At 54.8% G+C, this 19,750-nt stretch overlaps 6 protein-coding genes across 6 annotated transcripts; 3 read left to right on the top strand and 3 right to left on the bottom strand.

Annotated features, from left to right (window-relative positions):
• Positions 1 to 300: 300 nt before the first annotated feature.
• On the bottom strand, positions 301 to 2,357 carry INS49_008362 (uncharacterized protein; the record flags this gene model as incomplete). The annotated part of the gene is made up of 2 exons (XM_043169106.1): positions 301 to 1,823; positions 1,898 to 2,357. 2 exons carry the CDS (start codon positions 2,355 to 2,357, stop codon positions 301 to 303), a joined length of 1,983 nt encoding a protein of 660 aa, XP_043026786.1.
• Positions 2,358 to 4,208: 1,851 nt separating this feature from the next.
• On the top strand, positions 4,209 to 7,436 carry INS49_008363 (uncharacterized protein; the record flags this gene model as incomplete). The annotated part of the gene is made up of 6 exons (XM_043169107.1): positions 4,209 to 4,369; positions 4,440 to 4,803; positions 4,860 to 5,109; positions 5,191 to 6,369; positions 6,433 to 6,454; positions 6,500 to 7,436. The coding sequence occupies 6 exons, from the start codon at positions 4,209 to 4,211 to the stop codon at positions 7,434 to 7,436; spliced, it is 2,913 nt and encodes a 970-aa protein (XP_043026787.1).
• A 732-nt stretch (positions 7,437 to 8,168) lies between these two features.
• INS49_008364 (uncharacterized protein) lies at positions 8,169 to 9,606 on the top strand (the record flags this gene model as incomplete). The annotated part of the gene is made up of 3 exons (XM_043169108.1): positions 8,169 to 9,087; positions 9,159 to 9,337; positions 9,406 to 9,606. The coding sequence occupies 3 exons, from the start codon at positions 8,169 to 8,171 to the stop codon at positions 9,604 to 9,606; spliced, it is 1,299 nt and encodes a 432-aa protein (XP_043026788.1).
• Positions 9,607 to 11,432: 1,826 nt separating this feature from the next.
• Positions 11,433 to 12,069, bottom strand: INS49_008365 (uncharacterized protein; the record flags this gene model as incomplete). The annotated part of the gene is made up of 3 exons (XM_043169109.1): positions 11,433 to 11,435; positions 11,493 to 11,808; positions 11,876 to 12,069. The coding sequence occupies 3 exons, from the start codon at positions 12,067 to 12,069 to the stop codon at positions 11,433 to 11,435; spliced, it is 513 nt and encodes a 170-aa protein (XP_043026789.1).
• Positions 12,070 to 13,776: 1,707 nt separating this feature from the next.
• INS49_008366 (uncharacterized protein) lies at positions 13,777 to 14,649 on the top strand (the record flags this gene model as incomplete). The annotated part of the gene is made up of 1 exon (XM_043169110.1): positions 13,777 to 14,649. One exon carries the CDS (start codon positions 13,777 to 13,779, stop codon positions 14,647 to 14,649), a length of 873 nt encoding a protein of 290 aa, XP_043026790.1.
• A 1,814-nt stretch (positions 14,650 to 16,463) lies between these two features.
• On the bottom strand, positions 16,464 to 18,975 carry INS49_008367 (uncharacterized protein; the record flags this gene model as incomplete). The annotated part of the gene is made up of 2 exons (XM_043169111.1): positions 16,464 to 17,641; positions 17,736 to 18,975. 2 exons carry the CDS (start codon positions 18,973 to 18,975, stop codon positions 16,464 to 16,466), a joined length of 2,418 nt encoding a protein of 805 aa, XP_043026791.1.
• Positions 18,976 to 19,750: the final 775 nt, after the last annotated feature.

Here is a 19,750-nt window from a genome sequence, read left to right on the forward strand (position 1 = left end):
TCGCAGGGATCAACCCGTTGGTCGAGTATTTAGGTTTGTTTCGTCAGATCTCGAGGCAGGAGGCTTCTTCGGCCGTACGGAGGCCCACGGAAACCACTGCTCTTCGGTAAGGTCTGCGGATGTCTGGCTGCTGAAGCTGAGCGACAGACCGAGGGCTGGGACTCTTGTGTCCTGTGCCGAATCGTGAACACCAGCCTCGCTGGACACCTGAGGGGCCGGGCGGGTTCGGGCTGAGGTATGGTTCACAGGGCCAGCGTCCAGCGCCCCTCTGTCTGGTCGGAGCAAAGCCTGGAAAGATTTCTAATCCATCAGGTTCTCCATTCCACGCGGCTTCGAGTTCGAGATGACCGATTTGTTGCCCTCCAGGTCGCTTATGGCACTGACAAAACTCAGCTCACTCGACGAGGCTCCGACATTGAGGTAGGGAAGCTTCCCGTGGTCCTGACCCTCTGGCCGCAGGGACGGGAGAGCGTTAGGCAGATTTCCCTTGTTGCCCAGTGGTGATGACATTCTTGGGGAAGGCGACTCGCTCTTGATTTGCTTCGCGAGCGCCTTGCTTGGCCTTCCAACCTTTGTGACAGTCTTGGTAGCCTTGAATGCTTGGGTGATTCCATTACTGGGCTTCGCATCTTTGGCCTTCTTGGGTTGTCGGGGCTTCCTCGGTTTCGTGGCTTTCGATGGCTTGCCTTCGCTCTCAGCAGCGACGGTTTGGCCACCAAAGCTGAGCGTGCTCTGCTTGACCTTGCCCTTTGGTAGTGGTTTGCGAGGTTGTGGCGTCCCCTGCCTGGGACTTGCACTCGGTGTTGGTAGTGCATCTTGAATCTTATCCACGAGTATGGACTTGATATCGGGTACGTCGCCTGGTCTGGATTCCGTATCGCTTGACTGATCAAAAGAGCGTTTCTTGTTGGCCAACAACACGTCGATCCTATCGCGGTTGCACCGTTCTTTGTACTCAACCTCTTTTTCAGCCGATCCGGAGACCATGTACTCTTCCTTCTTGCCGATATCTTCCATATCACAATCCCAATGGGGCAGGTTTAGGAGACCGGCGATGTCGTCGCATTTCCCGCGGACCACGAGATCCCACAGGTCCTTCATGTCCGGGGCTTGGGGCACTGGGTCCAGGTTGATCCAGGCCGTGAACCCATCTCGCTTTGAGCGGGTCGCCAGGCACAGCTCCCTGACGATCCTTCTGACGCCAGGTACCTTGAGAGATGTGCCCACAACGATCACGGCGTCGGGGACCCGTCGGAGGTCAGCTTGGGAGACTTTGCCAATAGCATCCTCATCTGGGTTGTACTCGTTATAGAGGACCATTCGTGGTCTGAGACGCCCGATTCCGTGGCTTCGCTTCCCTCCAAACTCGGTTCGCACAAAGTCGGCCTCCTTGCACTCGTCACACAGAGGAGGCTCAGGCCCCTGAAATAGTGAGCCGTCGAAGCCATTCACGTGGCTACACTTGGTGCACTGCATCTTCTCGAGTCCACCATGGAGTTGTATCGTGACCGGCCACGGAGCCTTGGTGTTCAGGGGTATGTTGGTCGCCAGAGGTTTTAGGGATGTGTCGAGACAGTCGACATTTTGAGAGTACAGCCGCATCAGGCGGCCCTCTTGGGCGATTGTTGCTAGCATATGGTGAAACGGTGTGGATTTGGCCTCTTTTGTCAGGCTTGACAGCTCGCGAACCATCTTATGAAATTCTTCCGTAGACTTGTCGTCCTTGTAGACCGAGGCATCGAAGAGGGATTTGCCGCCACCCTTGATCTTGTGCTTGTCACCGAGGGTCTTGAAGAGGCCCTCCCTGGAACGGAAATCGGGTACTAAGCAGACATTTAGTTAGCTCGGATGTTCGAGAGGGGCGCTCCAGGCCAGGGTGCACTGAGAGGAGACTTACTTCCGGCTGAGACGGAGATGCCGGCTCCGGCGATGACCACGATCTTCTTCTTGCGCCGCAAGGTGTTGAGCAAGCGCTCAAGGTGAGCCTCGGCAGCGTCGTCGCGGTTGTCGAGGTCTAGATGCTCGGTGGTCCGGGGCTTAGGGGCTGCGAGCCTGCGCCTCTTGGGGGGAGGCGGTGCGCCGTCGGTGCGGACCCGAATCTCGTGGTTGTCTGGAAGCTTGAGAGGCGAGGCGCTGCCTGACTGGGTGGCGGTAGAGCTAGGGGATGGGTATCTTGTGGTGACGTCCATGTTGGCGGTCGCGGTCGCGGTCGCGGTCGCGGATGCGGCCGGAGACAGCGAGGGCGACTTAGACAGTATGGAGAGAGGTGAAGATGGCGACGAGGGCGAGGGCGTGTGGGAGAGGGAGGAGAGAGGCGACGTAGGAGGAGAGGTCTGGTGGCGGGCTGGAGAGGCCATTGCGCGCGAGTGGTTGCCTGTCTGGCAGGCAATTGACGGGTTGCGAGACTTTGTGCGGTGATACAAAGTCAGGACAGGTTGGGAAGGAGGAAAGGGGACAAGAAAGGGTTGCCGCGTGAATGAGTGGGCCGCAGGGTGGTCGCTCTGTCTCTTAGACCATGGCGGCGCTAGTATTGTACATCGGATGTGCCTATTGTGTGAGGTGCGGTGGGAATCTTTGTTGTTGGAACAGAACAATAGGGCCTGGAAAAGTTTGGAATGGCTGAGGTCAAGTGCGGTCGGTCGGTCGGTGGGTGGCAGGGTGGAGTCGGTCGGCGCTGACGGTGATGGCGACGGCGACGGGGGCGTGGTTCATGTCCATGGGAGAGCGAAGGGCGGCTGGAGGTGACCTCGAACAAGGCCTGGGGACCGGCAGAGGTACCCCAACATTGGAAGGCTGCATTGCGCGTGCCCAGGATTGTACAGGGAGGGCTGGCCCACCCGACATTGGCGTCCCCCCGGGCCGGGAGTAGGTACATGTGTAATGTGCGGTGCTGCCCATCCTCGCCTTAGTACCCAGCTAGTGGCTGATGTGAGTCTCTAGAAACAGAGCAAAGCACAGCAGAGCAGAGCAGGCGAAGCCAGCAGGCGAAGCCGGGCCACACTAGACCAGAGCGACGGCGAGCGGTCGGCATGGAACAATTTGTGCTGCGTTGGTCTTGGTTGTGAGCTTGTCAAAAAGCTCTCCCCCATGTGCCGCGCGTCTGGGCTTGCTGGTTGACTGACAGACGAATACTCGCAGTCCCGTACGTATCGTGCTGCAGCCCAGGGCATCCTGTCAGGCAATCAATTTAGACGATCGAGCAGATCCATCCTGCTTGGGACACGATTTGGTGCAGGCTGTCGATGCACATAGCAGTCTAGACTTGCCCAACGGTACATGGCATGTGAGGGCTGGAACAGCCAGTTCCCGACCGGCGATAAATCAAGACCGGCCTAGCTTGAAACGGTAACATGACTGAATGGCTAGCATATGTGCCTATCTGCCCAGTAGTTCCAAGACCGCTCCGGCTGACTGTAGCGAGCTCGGAGCCAGTTGTTAGAACGACATAATGTCAACCAGAACTGCAGCCATGTGATAACGAAATCAAATGATTCTGGATGGTACCGTCCGTACTCGGTGTGTTCTTGGTTGCCGGGAAACGGTGCCCACCCTCTGTTTTTTTCAGCGTCTGTTTACTTTGGATGTCAAAAATGCAGGGATGAGGTGCAGATCCACCAACGCATGTCGGGCGTCGGCAGGGGTAGGGGCTTTACTTAGTACAGTCCGCAGCACGTAGTCCACCGCATAACCAGTGGACCTCGACGCAAGGCTGGAGAAGCTAGGACCACCCGCAAGGCTTGCCGAGCAGGCACCGTGTGAGGACAGGACATGCACTTCCTTAGTCAGCATCTCAACCACGTCCCATGCACGGCGAACGTGGGTGGTCCACTACCGTAGTCTGTGCTGCGCAAACCTGCCTTCGGTACTGCGCCAGCCTCCACGGTAATTGGGAGGTGCAGTTCTCAGCAACCAAACGATTATCCACCCACGCTGTCTCTGTCAGACCAAACAATTCCCCGCTCTTCAATGGTGTCTTGCCACTTGTTTGAAAAGAGACACAGTCTTGTTGTGCCGGGTCCATGATGCTTTCCCCATAGCTCCTTCTCTGCTCTGCCCAGAAGCACTCCGTCCGCCTGCCCGGGGTGTAGCAGCATCTACACAGTAGCTTAATTTAGTCCTATGCACTCCATACCAGCAGCCATCAGCCGCTCGCAGCACATCATCCAGGCCCGGGCCGGAGCCTGCACTCGCAAATGACCTCTTCCAAGATGCCCATGATGCTGGATGACCACATGGGGCCGTTGGGTGCTGCCATGCCCAACATGGACGATGACCTGTTTGGAGACGAGGTGCTCCCCATGACCACCCAACCTCCCACCAAGCAGCTGCAGCAGCGTGTCGACGAGATGCGAAGCCGGGGGTGTTGCCGGTAAGTCAGCCGCGCCCTCGCTTCACTCCCGCTCAGCCAAGCCAGCCATATCCTCTGACGCCCATGACAGGAGTATTGCATGCTCAAAGCTCGGCACCATCGCATCCATCTCCCCGGACGGCACGCATATCAACCTGCAGTGTTCTCGCGCCCACCCTTCGGATGCGTCGTGGGAGCTGAGCGAGCCCACCCCGTGCTCCATTTTCTCCCCGACCCTTCCTGGAGGGCCCATTGTCCATCTGGCATGGTCGCCGGCCATGAACCCGGAGCTGGCCGTCATCGACGCTTATGGGAGAGTCTGTCTCCTGTTATTCAACAACAGCCTAAACAAGGCGTCTTTCGTCACCAGGAAATGGGACGCGGACACTCCCGACGATCTCTTGTCTGTAGTTGGTTCTTACTGGCTGCCCTTGTTCGTACCACCAAACAGACAGGTAAGCTGTTCCTCCAGCTCAATACCGCACCGCTCCGAAACCCTGACCAGGCCCAGTTTAATGTCACGTACGGGCCAGCCGTTCGTGAGAACGGAAAGTACCAGTTCAACAGCAGCATAATACAGGCTAGTGGTCCATGGCATCCCAACCCTTCCAAGAGCGCCTTGGTTTCCGTCACTGCCAATGGGCTTCTCAAGCTGTTCTACCCCCAGAACTCCAGTCAGCTGCAGGAAACGCAGCTGGAAATGGAGAGCATCACTTCATCTGACGACCTGATCACCCATGCTGCCATGTGCCCGGATCGAGGTAAGACTTAGCTCCACTCACCCATCCCTTGAAGAGAAAGAAGGGGAGCAGGAAAATTTTCGCTGGCTAACACCCAGCCAGGTAAATTGGTCGTTGTTCTCGCTACGGCAGCGAAACAGTTGAAGGTTCTCCATGCGGAGATCAATTGGGGCATCTCGCAGCCCCAAGACAAGCAGGTACCACCGGGGAGTCTGCCTCTCAAGCCCTCTCTCAAGGCGGAGCACGTCACCGGGACGAGTTGGCTGCAACAAGGCCTCGTCGACTCGCACCTGGATGCGTCGATGGATCAGATATCGTTATTAGAGGTCTATCCGCCTGTCGTGGATATCAAAGCGAAGTCTTCCTTGCCGGCCGCGATCCTGATTGTCAGGTCACATGTGCCTCCAGCACAGACGCCTTACAACGTCGAATATCAAAGTATAATCGATCGCTGGGACATCCTTACGGATCAGGCTCAACAACTGCATCCCGCTTTCGAGCAACGCGGCACCAAGGCTGGATCGGCATCGGCCCTCCATTCCATGACACGGCTCCGGAAGCGAGAGTCCATTGTCATCAACAAGATAATCGTCTCTATCGAATCTACCCAGTTGGGGAGAATCATCTGCATTGGCTTCAGCGACGGGACTATTCAGTTCCGGGACCGCTCGACGATGGCTGAGTTGGCTAATGAGGATCACCACAACCTAATCTTGGTGCCTCAGCAGGCCGGCTTCCATTTTGACGACGAAAAGCCCTGTATACAGATGGCCATTTCCCCGAACAATTGCTCTTTTACACAGGTTTGTGAAAATGGCAAGCTCAAGTGGAGCAGTTTGAAATACCCAGTAGACCAGATCGGATCCACAAAGCAGGACCCTCAGTACGACGCTGTACTAATCAGCCTGACATTGGCTGCCGCCAACGCGGCGCATCAAGGCTCGAACTATGACGACGTGTTGGCTGTCGCTAGGCCTTTCGTCGAGAAAAACCCTCGATTTCTACATGACTTGGTGTCGACGTTGGTGTACATGTTGAATATCAACGTCGACTACTCCGAAGACTCTCATCACGACGCTCTGATAAGGAACTTGCAGATGCAGACCGTCCTCGGTCTTCTGAACCACCTTGGCTTCCGAGGCGAGTTCAAGTCGAGGTCATTCATCAGCAAGTTTGCCATGCTCGGTCTCAGCATCAGGCACATCGTCATTCTCATAACCCTGGCAAGCAACTCGTCCATAAACCCAGCTAAAGAGAAGTGGACACCACTTGACGAACCTGGTGAGTCTTGTCCGCTTTTTTCGAAATCAAGAGATGTCTTTCTCAGGCTGACGTTGTTTCCAGAGGTCGTCGACGCACTGACTGGGTGCGCGAAGTGGGCATTGGACCTACTGTGCTGGCTGACGGACAGTCTTTTCGTCTTGCGCGATGACCCGAAGTTCGTGGAGCTTCTCAACCCCGGGCGCTTCTCAGAGATGACGGCCTATCTCAAATCCAAGAATGACGTTTCACTGCACTTATTGCTTTGTTCGTCGACGAGAGGATTCCTCGTCGCCGCTTGCAAACGTCTTGTTCACCTCCAAGTAATGAGCGCTCAGGCTACCCAGTACTGGGACAAGAATGCCGCCATGCACAACTCAACAGACTCGCATGCAAGCCAAGGGATGATTGCTGTTCAGCAGGCGTATCTCAAGATGCAGAGATGCATCACGACGACACTCATCAAGGTCAACGATATAGACAAGATCTTGAACACTCTAGGTGGCGAAATCAAGCGGATGTACCAAACCTCCGCGGCTGTCCTGGCACAGAAGCAACAGCAGCAGTCGGGCAAGCCCAACCAGCCTGCCGCAGATGCCGCCATCAAGAAGGCCCAGGGGCACTGCGAGCTTAATATTCTCCTCGCCGAGAACCCTCCGCCCCAGTTCTTACCACTGATCAAAAAACTCTTTGAGGTGGATCTCAAGAACCTGGTAGCCTCCACCGACCGATCGGGGCTGTTCTTCGCCGACTTCCAGCTGCTAGAAGTAGAGGAGGACCCGAGAAGGCTGGCCGCCAGGAAGGCACAGGGCAAGTACGTGGATACGTTCAAGCGCGTGGAGCTGACGGCGCACAACTCGGCCAAGGCCACTGGAGGAGACACTGTGCACCGGGCGCAGGAGCAACAGCAACAGGCGGGTGCGGATGCGGCGACTGGTCTGGCATGGAGGAGGTGTGTGAGGTGCTGTGCTGTCATGGAGGATGCGCTGGCGGCGAAACCTGGCATGAACTTTGTGCTGTCACAGCAGAGGAGGTGTGCTTGTGGAGGGGGCTGGGGTCTTCTTGCACCGGGCGAGCTGGTGGTGTAAAGCAACATGCTGCCGGCGAAATGGAACCATGACAAACTTGAGTGGCTTCTTTTTTGGACATCGATATTGGTATCGGGCGCAAACTGCATAGTTCCCAATGTTAAGATCCATTTGGTTGTTCCTAGGCGACAAACCACACAACAGTCATCATGTACTGTCCAAATTGAAGCAATACGCGATGGCAGGGCGGAAGCGGCTCAAGCTGTCAAGGCATAAAACCCCACCAGGGTCGTTGACCAGGAAGCCGTACCCCTGAGGCGTCCGTTTCTGGCCGCGGACAGGTCCCCTCCGCCCGCTATAGGCCTACTAGTCATGGGTACCCTCCACTTCAAATCTCCCCACACTCTTGTCTATGATGCATGCGGCCCGTAGATCTGGGGATGCTGCAGTGTGTGCAAACTGCACGTCCGTCTGGTCACTACTTCCCGCGCCAGGCTCCTGGGAGTGCTGCGGGTGGTCCTGCACGCGCACTTGACCTCTTTTAGCGGCAAACCTGGGCGTCGAACTCGGCGCCTCTGCACCCGCGTACCCAGGGAGATGGTTCGTGGGCATCAGCATATCGTGGGCGGATGGAGGCGAAGTCGCTGAAAGAGTACAAAACCCCACGTCCTCATCGCTCGCCTTGGACTGCACTGCTGCCAATGCAACCTCAGCCGCGACCCCGTGTCCGTGGAGTCCCCGTCCTACACCACAGCGCTAGACCTGCTCTAGCCCTCATACATCACCGTCGTCATGAGGCTAACGTGCCCCCTTCTCCTCGCCGTCGCGGCAACAGCTGCTGCGGATGAGCACACCCTCGGACGGCAGGGGCCAAGGGCAAGGCCCAGGCCGCGGGCGGACACGACCAATTTGCCCATCACGCGCGATGGCTCGACGCTGCTGCTCAACGGGGAGCCATGGAAGGCGGTGGGACCGAACGTGTACTGGCTAGGCCTGGACGAGAACGTGATCCCGCCCGCGGGGGAGCCCTTCTACGGCCCGTCGAACGCGAGCTACCCGACCAAGAGGCGCACCACCGAAGTCATGGCCATCGTCAGGGCGCTGGGCGGGACGGCGATCCGCGCGCACACATTGGGCGTGAGCACGGGGAACCCGCTGAGCGTGTGGCCCGAGGAGGGCGTGGTCAACGAGCAGGCGTTCGAGAGCATCGACTGGGCCGTCTCCCAGGCGCGGGCGTATGGCCTGCGGCTGATGGTTCCGCTGACTGATAACTATGACTACTACCACGGGGGCAAGTACAACTTCCTGCGCTGGGCGGGGTTCAACCTCACGCAGTCAGCCGACGCCAACAACCCGCAAATACAGCAGTTCTATACGAATGCCACCATCGTGGACACCTTCAAGGAGTACGTACACACCCTGCTGATGCACGTCAACCCGCATACCAACCTGACGTATGCTGAGGACCCCACAATATTCGCGTTCGAGAGCGGGAACGAGCTCGCGGGCCCCGTCTGGGGGGACATGGACGTGCCCGCCGAGTGGCTTGAGGACATCGCCGACTACGTGAAGAGCCTGGCGCCCGAGAAGCTGTTTGTCGACGGCACGTATGGCGTGAACCAGACGCACCTGGGACTTGAGGACGTGGACATATTCTCGGACCATTTCTACCCGGTTGATACCGCGAAGCTGCAGAAGGGTTTGGACCTGGGTGAGTTCCTCACGTGCAATTCACGACAACATCAAACGTGTTGAAGGCGTTGACTGACTTCTCGTGCCCAGTGGCCTCGGTGAACAAGAGCTACTTTGCCGGCGAGTATGACTGGGTCGGGTCCGCGGACGACGGTGTCACACCCAGGGGCGACTCCCTGGCCGACTGGTTCAAGGTGATCGGGCAGAGCCAGGTGGCTGTTGGGGACGCCTTCTGGAGCCTGTTCGGCCACAACGTGCCTGATTGCACCGTAAGTGTTCCCTCTCTGCCATCGTCTCACAAGAGGATACAAGACTGACGGAGACTGTGGCGCCCCAGGCCTTTGTGAACCACACCGACGGTTTCACGCTGCAGTATGGTAACCCTGCGAACTCGGACTACACGGACAGTCGTATTCAGCTTATACGCCAGCATTTCGTTAAGCTGAGCCAGCGGCAGGACATCAGCGCAGATGCTGACCTGCCCGTGGTGGCGTGCCCAGCTTCACCGGACGGAGGGAGTCGTCTTCTTAAATGGTAGCTGCTTCAGACGCTAGAAACAAGTAGATGAATGAAATTGTAATCAACAAGTGAGATGGAATGAACTCGGCCAAACACACGGGAAGCGGGACTTCACACGGTGGGTCTGGTTTGAAAGCTCGTCTCTGAATCACAATCGCAAGAATTGGTAAACCAGTTATAAATAACAGGGCTGATGCGAATTGAAAAAGGGAGAGAATGAATCCCTCAGGTTTTCTTGGGGGATGGTCTCCCTGATTGAGTATTTGAATCAAACGAATGGTTGCACAAGTGACGTAGCGGCCCCGGGGGCCCGTTTGCTCCCTCTTTCTGCCCGCCGCAAGGGCTGATGGATCTGAGTATATTTGTGGAGGGTACAGATAGCTTTGGGTGGTAAGAGTCACTGGCAGCTTAGCAACTTGTGATCAAGGCTCACCATAGTAACAAGTTCAAGAAAAGTTCAGTAGCTTGTAAGAGAGAATAACAAGAGTAGGTATCCTTGGAGTTTATCTTCCTTCCCACTCCCATAAGTCGCCTTCAAGCCAGCCCTAGCATGAAGCGCCTACAAGTCTCGCAATTAAAGACGAGCTATCGTCGACTTCTCTTGAAGAACTTTATACCATCAGCCGTCCCCACTGGACCTCGTTTCCGCGATTCTCTTGGGGTCAGCAGATCACCAGCAACAGTCATGTCGAACGGCAGTTCTGGCAGTCGCAAGCAGTCTCTCGTTTCCCAAGCGTGTACGACCTCGGCTATTTCCGCGTCATCTGCCCCGTGGACCTCTCGAAGGTGCACCATGCATTCCTCGATGGATGCCAGGGGATACCCGGGATCACTGAGCGATCCACAATCACCTGCTGCGCAACACTTAAAGAAGGGAAACTCTGTGGCCCTGACTCCTCGATATTTGGTCCACGCCTCATTTAGGTGATAGGCCGCTCTTTCCTGGAACTTTAGGCGAGCATCGTCCGTGACGTGTTTGGTCCATTCGGGTAAAAGCAGGCAACAAGTAGGCATCGGAAGTTTTAGCGTGCCGTCCACGATTCTTCTGCCTGCAATGGGTAGGTGTTCCATGAAGTCGACATCGTTGATGTAGCATTTCTTGACAAATTCATGCCACGGCCTTAGGTGTCGCATTACGAAATCTCTGAAATCGGTCACTCCCCAAAGGTGGGTCTGGTCGGCTAACGAAACAAGTTCCCACGCTCTTCGTTCCGTTGTGGCTCGGCTGCTCCAGATTCTCTGGAAGACCTAGACCGCCACTAGTCAGTTCATCATGGGGGCAAGTACACAAGACAAATAGGCGTGATATGGCTTACATAAACAGACTCGCTCACCCCTTGATATCCTGCATGCTCTCCATCCAGCCTCAATCTTTTGTACCCTACCAAAATGTGCCAGTGAGCACCAAAAGAGGTATAAACAAAAACTTGGCTGTTGCGGCTCTGATCTGTTCGGTACTGGACGTTCTCTTCTCGGGCCTTCCCTGGTTTTCGTGACAGATTATCCAGTAGATCGAGATAAACCTTCCCGGCTAAACAAGCTTGCCGGCGCGCCTCCCGAGCATCGCCGCTCCACCCCTTGGCTTCGTAGACTGCAAAGGGGAAAACGAGGCTTGTTTCACCCCAACGCTGGTCAGAGATGAGACCGCATTGCCGATGAAGAAGAAGTGCTTCCAAGCGGTCGCGGTCAAGATCCCATTCAGCCACAGCATTCTGGTAGTCTCTTGGTTGAAAAGTGGCAAGGCCAAAAGTTGCGTCGGGGATTCTTTTGATATACTTGGACTCTCCCGTCAGAAGACACGAGGCGGGATGTGTTTTCTGTCCGATGGTGTTGTATTCATGTTTATCACTTACTTTGTTAGCGTTTTGAGGACAGCACGAGGATTACGTGGAAATGAGCTCACACCGACAGTGCTGGATCATCTCTCATAAGGCCGAAAACATCTGTCCAAGCATCCGCCTCCCACGCGTATTCGCTCTTACTCCACTTTTCGTTATCCAGGGCGTGCTTCAAGAATGATTTAGCTCTGATCCGACGAGATTCCTCGACGACGTCGTTCCAGTCTATGCTGTCCAGTGACGGCAACCATAAGCTGTGGTCGGCTGTGACCCATCCAGGAGAGTAGTGATGGCGATAGTAGATACCTCGAGCGTTCATTCCCCAATCGTCGCCGAAGCGATCGATGAGATGAGGAGGCGCGAATAATGCAGGTGTCAGATAGCTATGTTACAGGCAATAAACGTCAGGTCACAGTCGGAGTCAAAGAAACATGGAATGGGAATCAATACTGATGAGCACCAACGTAATTCCTTTCAATGGCTGAAGCAATCTCGTGGTCCGTCTTGCCCTGGGATCTTTGCATGTTGATCAAAGGCCAGAGATCGATGACCGATGTTATTTTGAAGTCTTCTTTATCAGTGCTCTTCAATCGCTCGATTTCCACTGCTTGATCTGCTTTCCAGAGATCTCGGTATTCTTTCATGGTGATATCTGGGGCGTATTTCGTGGCGTTGTTGTGCGTATTTCTCCTCTCGTCGATTAAATCTGGATGGGCTATCCATGGCCCATCTGGCTGTTTAATTCGTTGGCGGGGACAGATGAGTTCAGTCGGCACCGTTGGTCTTAAGTGAAGAATTGGTGTCTTTCGGTCACCGATTTCTTTGTCATTTGGCATTGTGTCTTAGTCTGTTTGATTTGGTGACAAGTGAAAAGACCACTAACTAGTAGGGTAGTGTGAGAAGTTTTGCATGTCAAGTTTTCCCTGATGGTGGGATATGTTATACATGCCAAGTTGTGAAACACTCCAGCCAGGCAGCAACCAACAGTCCAAAATGAGAGATATCAAAAGGAGCATGTTTGACGCGGCTGGCAGGGGCACCACTGTGTGTGGAAAACGAAACGCTACCCCCCTCCTGTTTTGCTTCTCAGGCATTCCCCTCACACGTTAAATTTCACACTTGACTTTCTTAAATATAAGTTAAACGAAGAAAACAGAATCTCAAATTAAAGCTTAGGAGTCGTGGATTTCAAATCTAAATTTTTTATCAAATCTTAAAATATATTCATAAAGGTACTCTATGATAAAGAAATGAACAAGGGGGGGGGGGGTAAGCGTTTCGTTTTCCACACACAGCAGCCACTGCTGCCTGTGGAAAACGAAACTTGCCCGTCCCCCTTGTTCACTCTTGGAGTCCGCCCCCTTCGCGAATAACAAGTCTTGTTTTACACGCGCGCCTGTACAGCGTTGACCTTTCTTTCGTATACATCCGTTCTGCCTACTCAAAATACCAAGCCCACGGCCGACTTTCCGCCGTGTCGGTGCCATTAAGTTGGTACCGGCGGACATGACGATTCTTGAAGAATCCAAGAATCCAGCCCGAGCGAACCACCCGGTCGTTCAAGTTGAGACATGCTTAGATTCAGGTTCATAATGAGCGTTTCCGCCGCGTCTCTCGCTTCTTGAGTTCCCTAACCTGAACCGAATACCTCAGGACATGCTTTCGCATCTCTGACTAATGCATTAATGCGGCGTAAGAGGTCGGCGTCCTCAGCTCGATTCCCTGACTAGATCATGAGTCACACGCGAGGCGCCGCGGCATGTGTGCGCCACGAGTGGGATTTGTGTACTCTTCTCCCCATTATCTCGTTGAATGATACGGATAGCATCGACCCAGATCCATCTCAAGGCGCTAGCAGCATGTCGGGAACGGCGCAGACGTTCAAGTTTTGGCTGATTCGGATCACTCCTTCCAAGTTTGCCATCCAGGAGAAGTCCTTCGCTGGCGTCCTCGCTCCATCTGTATGAAAGTGCCACGTATGGTAATTTTATTCCGTCGTCATCGTAATCATCGACTGTGTTGCGATGGTGACTTGAATGTTTGTCTTCTGCCTTTGTGACGGTGTCCGTACTGAGGCTCACATTAAGTACTTCACCGGTTGGTAGGTTAGCGTCAGTCTTAAGGCCCATCTAATATGCCTTAGCAAGACCCGTTCTAAGTACACTCCACATGGGGATTTTAATCCTCAAGAATTGGATTTAATGACCCAAGTCCCGGGGCTTGCAACAAGCACACGAGCAGTTACAGATGAACAAGACTTTCCTCCAAACCTGCCAAAGCGCAGAAAAATAACTTCCAATCTCAAGATCCACCCTACTTCCGCAAACACAGACACAAACACAAGCACAAACATGGTCAACCAAAATAGCAAATCTCTAGCGGCGCAAATTGCCACCCAGGGCCCAACCAAGGGCCAGCAGCGCATTGGCCGTCGGGTCCAGCTATATGACGAGCTCATGAGGAAACAACAGCCCCTGACCAAGAAAGACGCCGAGAGCGTGAGAAAAGTACCGCCGACCAGGCGAGAGAGAAAGATCACCCACATAATGCAGGGTCAGGCCAGGCTAGTCCGAAAAGAAGTTCGGCAGACCGACCGAAGCAACATAGCAGCTCTCCTAAATGTAACCAGGAGCAGCAGACCAACGCTCACGGAAACTGGCCATCTACAATTCTGTGGCAACATCATCATTCAAAGCGAAGACGAGGCTATCCAAAACGCTATAAAGGCTTCTGCCACTCCCTCTAACCCGTACCACCGCATCCTGTTCGTCAGCGCCAAAGTGGGCAAATGCAACCAGGTCAAAATGAGGTCGGCTCATGCCGGCGTTGTGTGCAAAATGGCTTCTGAAAACAAGAACGACAATAGCAATGTGGACCACATCTGGGAAGAGAACTTGTTCAGTCTAGGCCGGTCACAAAGCAATCCTACAAAGCTGGGCATCGAAGCCGGTCTGAGGTCCGTCGCTGAGGCGCTGACACTTGTCGCCACCCAGCTGGCATGCGCGAGCGATCACGGGCTGCCGTACAACGACAAGTTGTCCACACAGCCTAAAGTGACGATTTTTACTGACAGCCATGCTGTCATGAACAAAGTGGGCAACACCAAGCTCACGGCACAGCAGCTGAAAAGCACGCCTTCCGTAGAGAAGCTAATAACAAGATCAGCGTACTTCACCACCTTGGCGTGGAAGTCGAGTTGCGTTGGAGTCCCCGCCTCCAGTTGAAGGGTGACGTGAGGAAACAAGCTGAAGGTGCAGCGCGGAGGGCGACAACATCACATGGGGCCTGCAAAAGCGGTGACAGCCCAGACGACGGTCTGCAAATTTTGATTGACTCATTGGACTACTAATGAAGTTGGAAGCACATATACACAGACTCGGCACGACCATGAATCACCTTGCAACCAAATTCCCAACTTGTGCGAGGACCCAGCAATAACGACTAGGGCAAACCGCTCTCGATGCAATAATCGGCTGACCGCGATAAGCTCTTAGAGCCAGACTCAAGGCAACCGGAATACGTCTGGTGTCCAGGGGTGGATGAGTCTGGGGGTGAGAAATCTTGAAAGTTCAACTGGTCAGTGTCTGTATCCCATCAAGAAGGGACTCCGGAATCCGTTGAATTGACCTGTCAGAAGATTGCAGCCTGCCCGTTGTTCTGGCCAAGACAAGCCTGCCCCGGTCCGTTCATTTTGTCAGTTCGTCAACTGAGCAGGCTTGGACATGAACACCCCGAAGGGCAAAGAACCCCATCCCCAATGGATGTTTTTTTCGGGCCTCAGGAATCGAACCATACCGTCCGTCGTCACAGAACCGCCCCAGGCCTGTTGCCACGGTGAAACATTCCAAGGGGAACGAATACCTACCTGATATGCTCATAGAGAGGCGTCTCCAGGGGCCTGCTGCATCAGAGGGACCCGCAAAAACGTGCAGAGAAGGTTTGAGAGCAACGCGGTGCTGCCTTGGGTGTGAGGACAGAGGTTGGAGAGAAGAAGGACGCGCAGGTGCTGATACATGGCAAGATGACGACGGCACAAGCGTCTGCGGACGGAATGCAGACCTGGGGGCAACGAGGGGAAGCATGAAATGGTCAACCAAGGGCTCCATGGGGGTTCCAGGGAGCCGAATAGAATGATCCGAGACTGCTTCAAGCATCGACAAGTGAGATGTGAGTGACGGAGACTTGTGTGGGAGAAGACTGAAGGCAAAGAGGAGTTTGAGAAGAAGGAAGAGGAAGAAAACATCAGGTCTGCAGAAGGGAAGAGTTGAAAAGGGGAGATTCGGGAGGGACATCAGAACAGAGGTAAGAACCGCAGAAGGAGGAGCAGGCAGACAGCACTGGCAGTTGCCAGTCTATCGCGCGGCCTCCCCCCCCCTGCAGCTCCCACAAGCTCATGATAGCAAGACTAGGAAGGCGCAGCTACTCGACTGTAGCCGGTACATTGCACCTTCTTAACCGCAATGACTTCATTATTTCTGATACCAAATGTCACACCGGAGCGTGGCCTCGTGGGGAGCGATTTCTGGTCTTCTTGAGATGTGAATTGTGGTTGAGCTTGGTCGGAGGGCAGGAGCGACCACACAAGGTGCGAAGGTATCATCAGTAGCAAGTGGCCGTTTTGTTCCTCCCCTGCCCGCCCTCCTGCGTTCGAGCTTCGGCCCTGCGTGCGTATCCAACTTTCAAGGCAATGCGGGTGCGAATGGTCTAATTCTTCAGTCAATGACCTGAATGAGTCGTTGAACCAACTATTGGTGGTGCACACTGCGTTGCAGCTTGTCTCGCTTAGGGAGTTGGAGCGGAATCGAACATCATGTTTACCAAAGGCCTGTCTTCTGGTCTAAGATTCTCTGCGCTGAAAGGAGCAACTTCCTAGCTACAGGATGCCAAATTTCAACAGAAAGCCCACGCTTGAGGCGCCTAGCAAAAAGGGGGGTCCTCCAGTGGCTGTGGCCACCATGTTCCAAAGACAGAAAAGTTTGAATTCCCCTCGTAGATGACCCGGAGGGCTGATGACCTTCCCACTCGTCACCCCCGAGCACTAACCTTGCCTCTTCAGCCAGTCCTCGTGCAGCTTCTTCTGCCTCTCCCAGTCCTTCTGCAGCTTCTTCTTCCTACTCTTGGTGACCTCCTCGCCCTTGGCGTCCTTGGTGGGTATGCCGTTCTCATCCCACTCCGCGTACTCCTCTGTCTTGTACATCTCGAGGTGACTGAGTTTTGCCTTCTCATCCTGCTGCCTCTTCTTCTCTGCCTCCTCTGCGTCCCTCTTCGCCTTTTGCGCGGCCCTGGCAGCGGCCGCTTTCTCACGCTCCTCCCTGGCCTGCTTGATGGTCTTGTCGATAGGCCGGACCAAGGCGGGCAGTGGCGGGTCGCGGTCTTCGAGGTAGATGTCCAGGTCCCATAAGCGAGTGTCGCGCAGCTGGTCGCAAAGAGCGAGGATGTCGCTGGCTGGTGCCTTCTCGCTGGCTAGTTTCTGAACATCGGCTTGGAATTGCGTGAACACCTGTTCGTATTTCTTCGCAGGCTCGCTGGCGGCCGATCCTGCAGGCTTGACCTTCTCCGCTATTTGCACCAGAGCAGCGTGGTCCAGGTTTTTTGTCCGAGCGGCTTGTCGCACTTGGTCGCGCAGTTGCGAAACAGGGTACACAAATGATTCCGCTTCTGTGGGGATACCGACACCGGACCAGGCTACCCGGGACTCGTCTTTCAAGTCGCCCTTTGCGTCCAGACCCAAGATCGTGAGGATTCTTGTCATCCATCGCGCAAGGATTAGCGTAGTCTCATCCGAAACAGTCGCCGCTGAATTAAATTCTGACACAAGCTCGGAAAGTGCCCTCATCGCCGCAGGCGTGTTGAACGAGTCAGAGAAAGCAGCATCAACTTCTTGCTTAGCCTTTCCCAAAGCAGCAAGCACCTTCTGATCGTGTTCTGATCGTTCGGATCCGTTGCTAGCAGCGGCGGTGCTTCCATTCTGCTGATTCCTCGCAATGTCTGAACTCTTGTAGAAGAAGTTGTTCATCTTGTCCTCAAAGGAGGCAGTCGTGCGAAGGATTTCGTCCGTCACCTCAATGCCACTCTCCCATGCCCCGAGCAAGAATGCAATACGGAGACTTCGGTAGGTCCACTCTTCTTTGGCAAGCGCCGACCTGATCGTGGTGAAGTTTTTGAGTGACTTGCTCATTTTAGACCCTGCAATCGACAAATGCCCCATGTGCAGGACTTGGACATGCTATGTTAGCAACTTTTTCATCGGACGACGCACCAGCAACGGGATTGCCATCCAGATCGTTCAGCTCCGGCTAAATCAACTTACAGAAGTTCGACCACTGCTCCTTGCTGTTCCAATATGCCTCAGATTGTGCCAGCTCGTTGTCGTGATGAGGGAACCGGAGATCGACACCTCCAGAGTGAACATCCAGCTTTTCGCCCAGAACCTCGGAAGCCATAACCGAGCACTCAATGTGCCAGCCCGGGCGCCCATCACCCCAGGGACTGGCCCATGAAAACTCTCCAGCTTTGCTTGCCTTCCACAAGGCGAAGTCCGCGTCATTGCGTTTCACCGTTGTCTTCGATGCGAGTGAACCTTCGCCGTCTGCTTGCAAGGCAGTATCTCCCCTGCTCCAGGGTTCGAGGCGGGCGTAAGCATGGCCTGATCTCTCGAACGCAGCGATGTCAAAGTACACCGAGCCGTCGGCCGTCGCGTATGCAAAACCATTGGATATGATCTTCTCAATAAAAGACACAATCTCAGGCACATACTCGGTGACTCGGGTCAGCACCTCGGGGTCCAGAACGTTCAGGGCATGCATGTCCTCGAAGAAGCGTTCCTCGAACTTCTTGGTCAGCTTCGTGAAGATGGCGTAGTCCTTCGAGTCGACTGTAGAGCCGTGCAAAGAGTCCAAGTACGGCAGTAGCACGTCCTCGGCGCCATCGTAGAATTGGTCGGCCCCAAGCGAGGAAGCTTTCTGGAGGGTTGTGGCGGCCGACTTGGCGGTATTTATGTGCATCTTCAGCTTAGCCTCCTTGTCGCCGGGCGTCTCATTGTCACCTGCCAATGCCTTCCCCTCCAGAACCCGTGCGTACGCTTTCTCTGTCTCCGAAATATAAGAGTCGGGAGTCGTCTCGGCAGACAGGAGTGGTAGGTTCTTCCTCAGGTAGAACGTGAAAGCTGCCTTGGCCGTAGATACGGCGGTCTCGTCGACAGTTGGGTGCTCCGACCGGAAGTCCGCTAGCAGGTGCTGCTGGCGCGCACGCAGGATGATCTTGTCGTCGATATCGGTAATGTTCATGACAAACTTGACATTGAAGCCAAAATAGTCCCTCACGATGCGCCTGACGACGTCCGTGGAGACATAGTTGCGCGCATGCCCCAAATGTGCGTCATCGTAGACGGTTGGACCGCAAGTGTACCAAAGCACAGTCTTTCCTTCCGGGTCAATGGGCACAAACTTGTCCTTCTTGCGCGTCAGGGAGTTGTACACGGTTAGGTCGGGCAGCTTGACGGAATCGGCGAGGGGCTTGGGAGGCGTCCAGGTGGGCTGTTTTGCCGACATCGTCGCGAGGGACAGCCTGGCTGCAGGAAAGCCAGATACCAGCTTATTCCTCCCGTCTGGTATGCTTCTCGACAGTGTGCTTCCTCGCGCGTGACGAGGAGTTGCGAGGGCGTGCAAAGATCGGGGCTTGGACGAGCTGAAAGAATGGAGAAATAAAGAAGGGCGGGGGCCAAGTGAAGGGAAGGAAGGATGGCGCAATATATTAAGCCTATTGCTCGACCTCGAACTTCTGGAAACGTGGCTCATCCGGGTCGCCTTTTTCGAGTCACAATAGCAGTCACAGTATGACAGGTGAGAGAGGGTCGCCAGTTGAGGTGGGGTGGGGTGTTTTCTAAAGAGCTCCAACACACAGACACAGCAAAACGGCGGAACTTTGGGGGAGGGGTCCTGCTAGCGGGCCGTAGGCCGTTCCCACCACCCGTTTAGTTGATGTTCCTGGCGGAAGCCTCTGGCTATGCTAAATTTACACACTGCGATGTAGGTAGCCTGCAAGTATACACCGTATGCTTGAGTCACGGCGAGGCAGATTCCATGTGATCACTTCCGTGGGATTGGCGCCTATGTCAAGTGGTCACAGGTTGAGCGAGCCATCTTGTTCTAACCACCTAGCATGAAAGTGCCAACCAGTCCAGTGAACACTTCGTGAAGTCCTCGTCAAGGCATTCTGTAGTCTAGCTGCCAGCCATTCTGGGCGTCATGGCCAGAGAAGCACCATAATCAAACTGTGGTGACTGACTGATCAGTCATTCCGCCCAGCTCCTGGACCATGGACTAA

Source organism: Diaporthe citri (assembly GCF_014595645.1).
Source record: "Diaporthe citri strain NFHF-8-4 chromosome Unknown scaffold_3, whole genome shotgun sequence".
Taxonomy (NCBI): domain Eukaryota; kingdom Fungi; phylum Ascomycota; class Sordariomycetes; order Diaporthales; family Diaporthaceae; genus Diaporthe; species Diaporthe citri.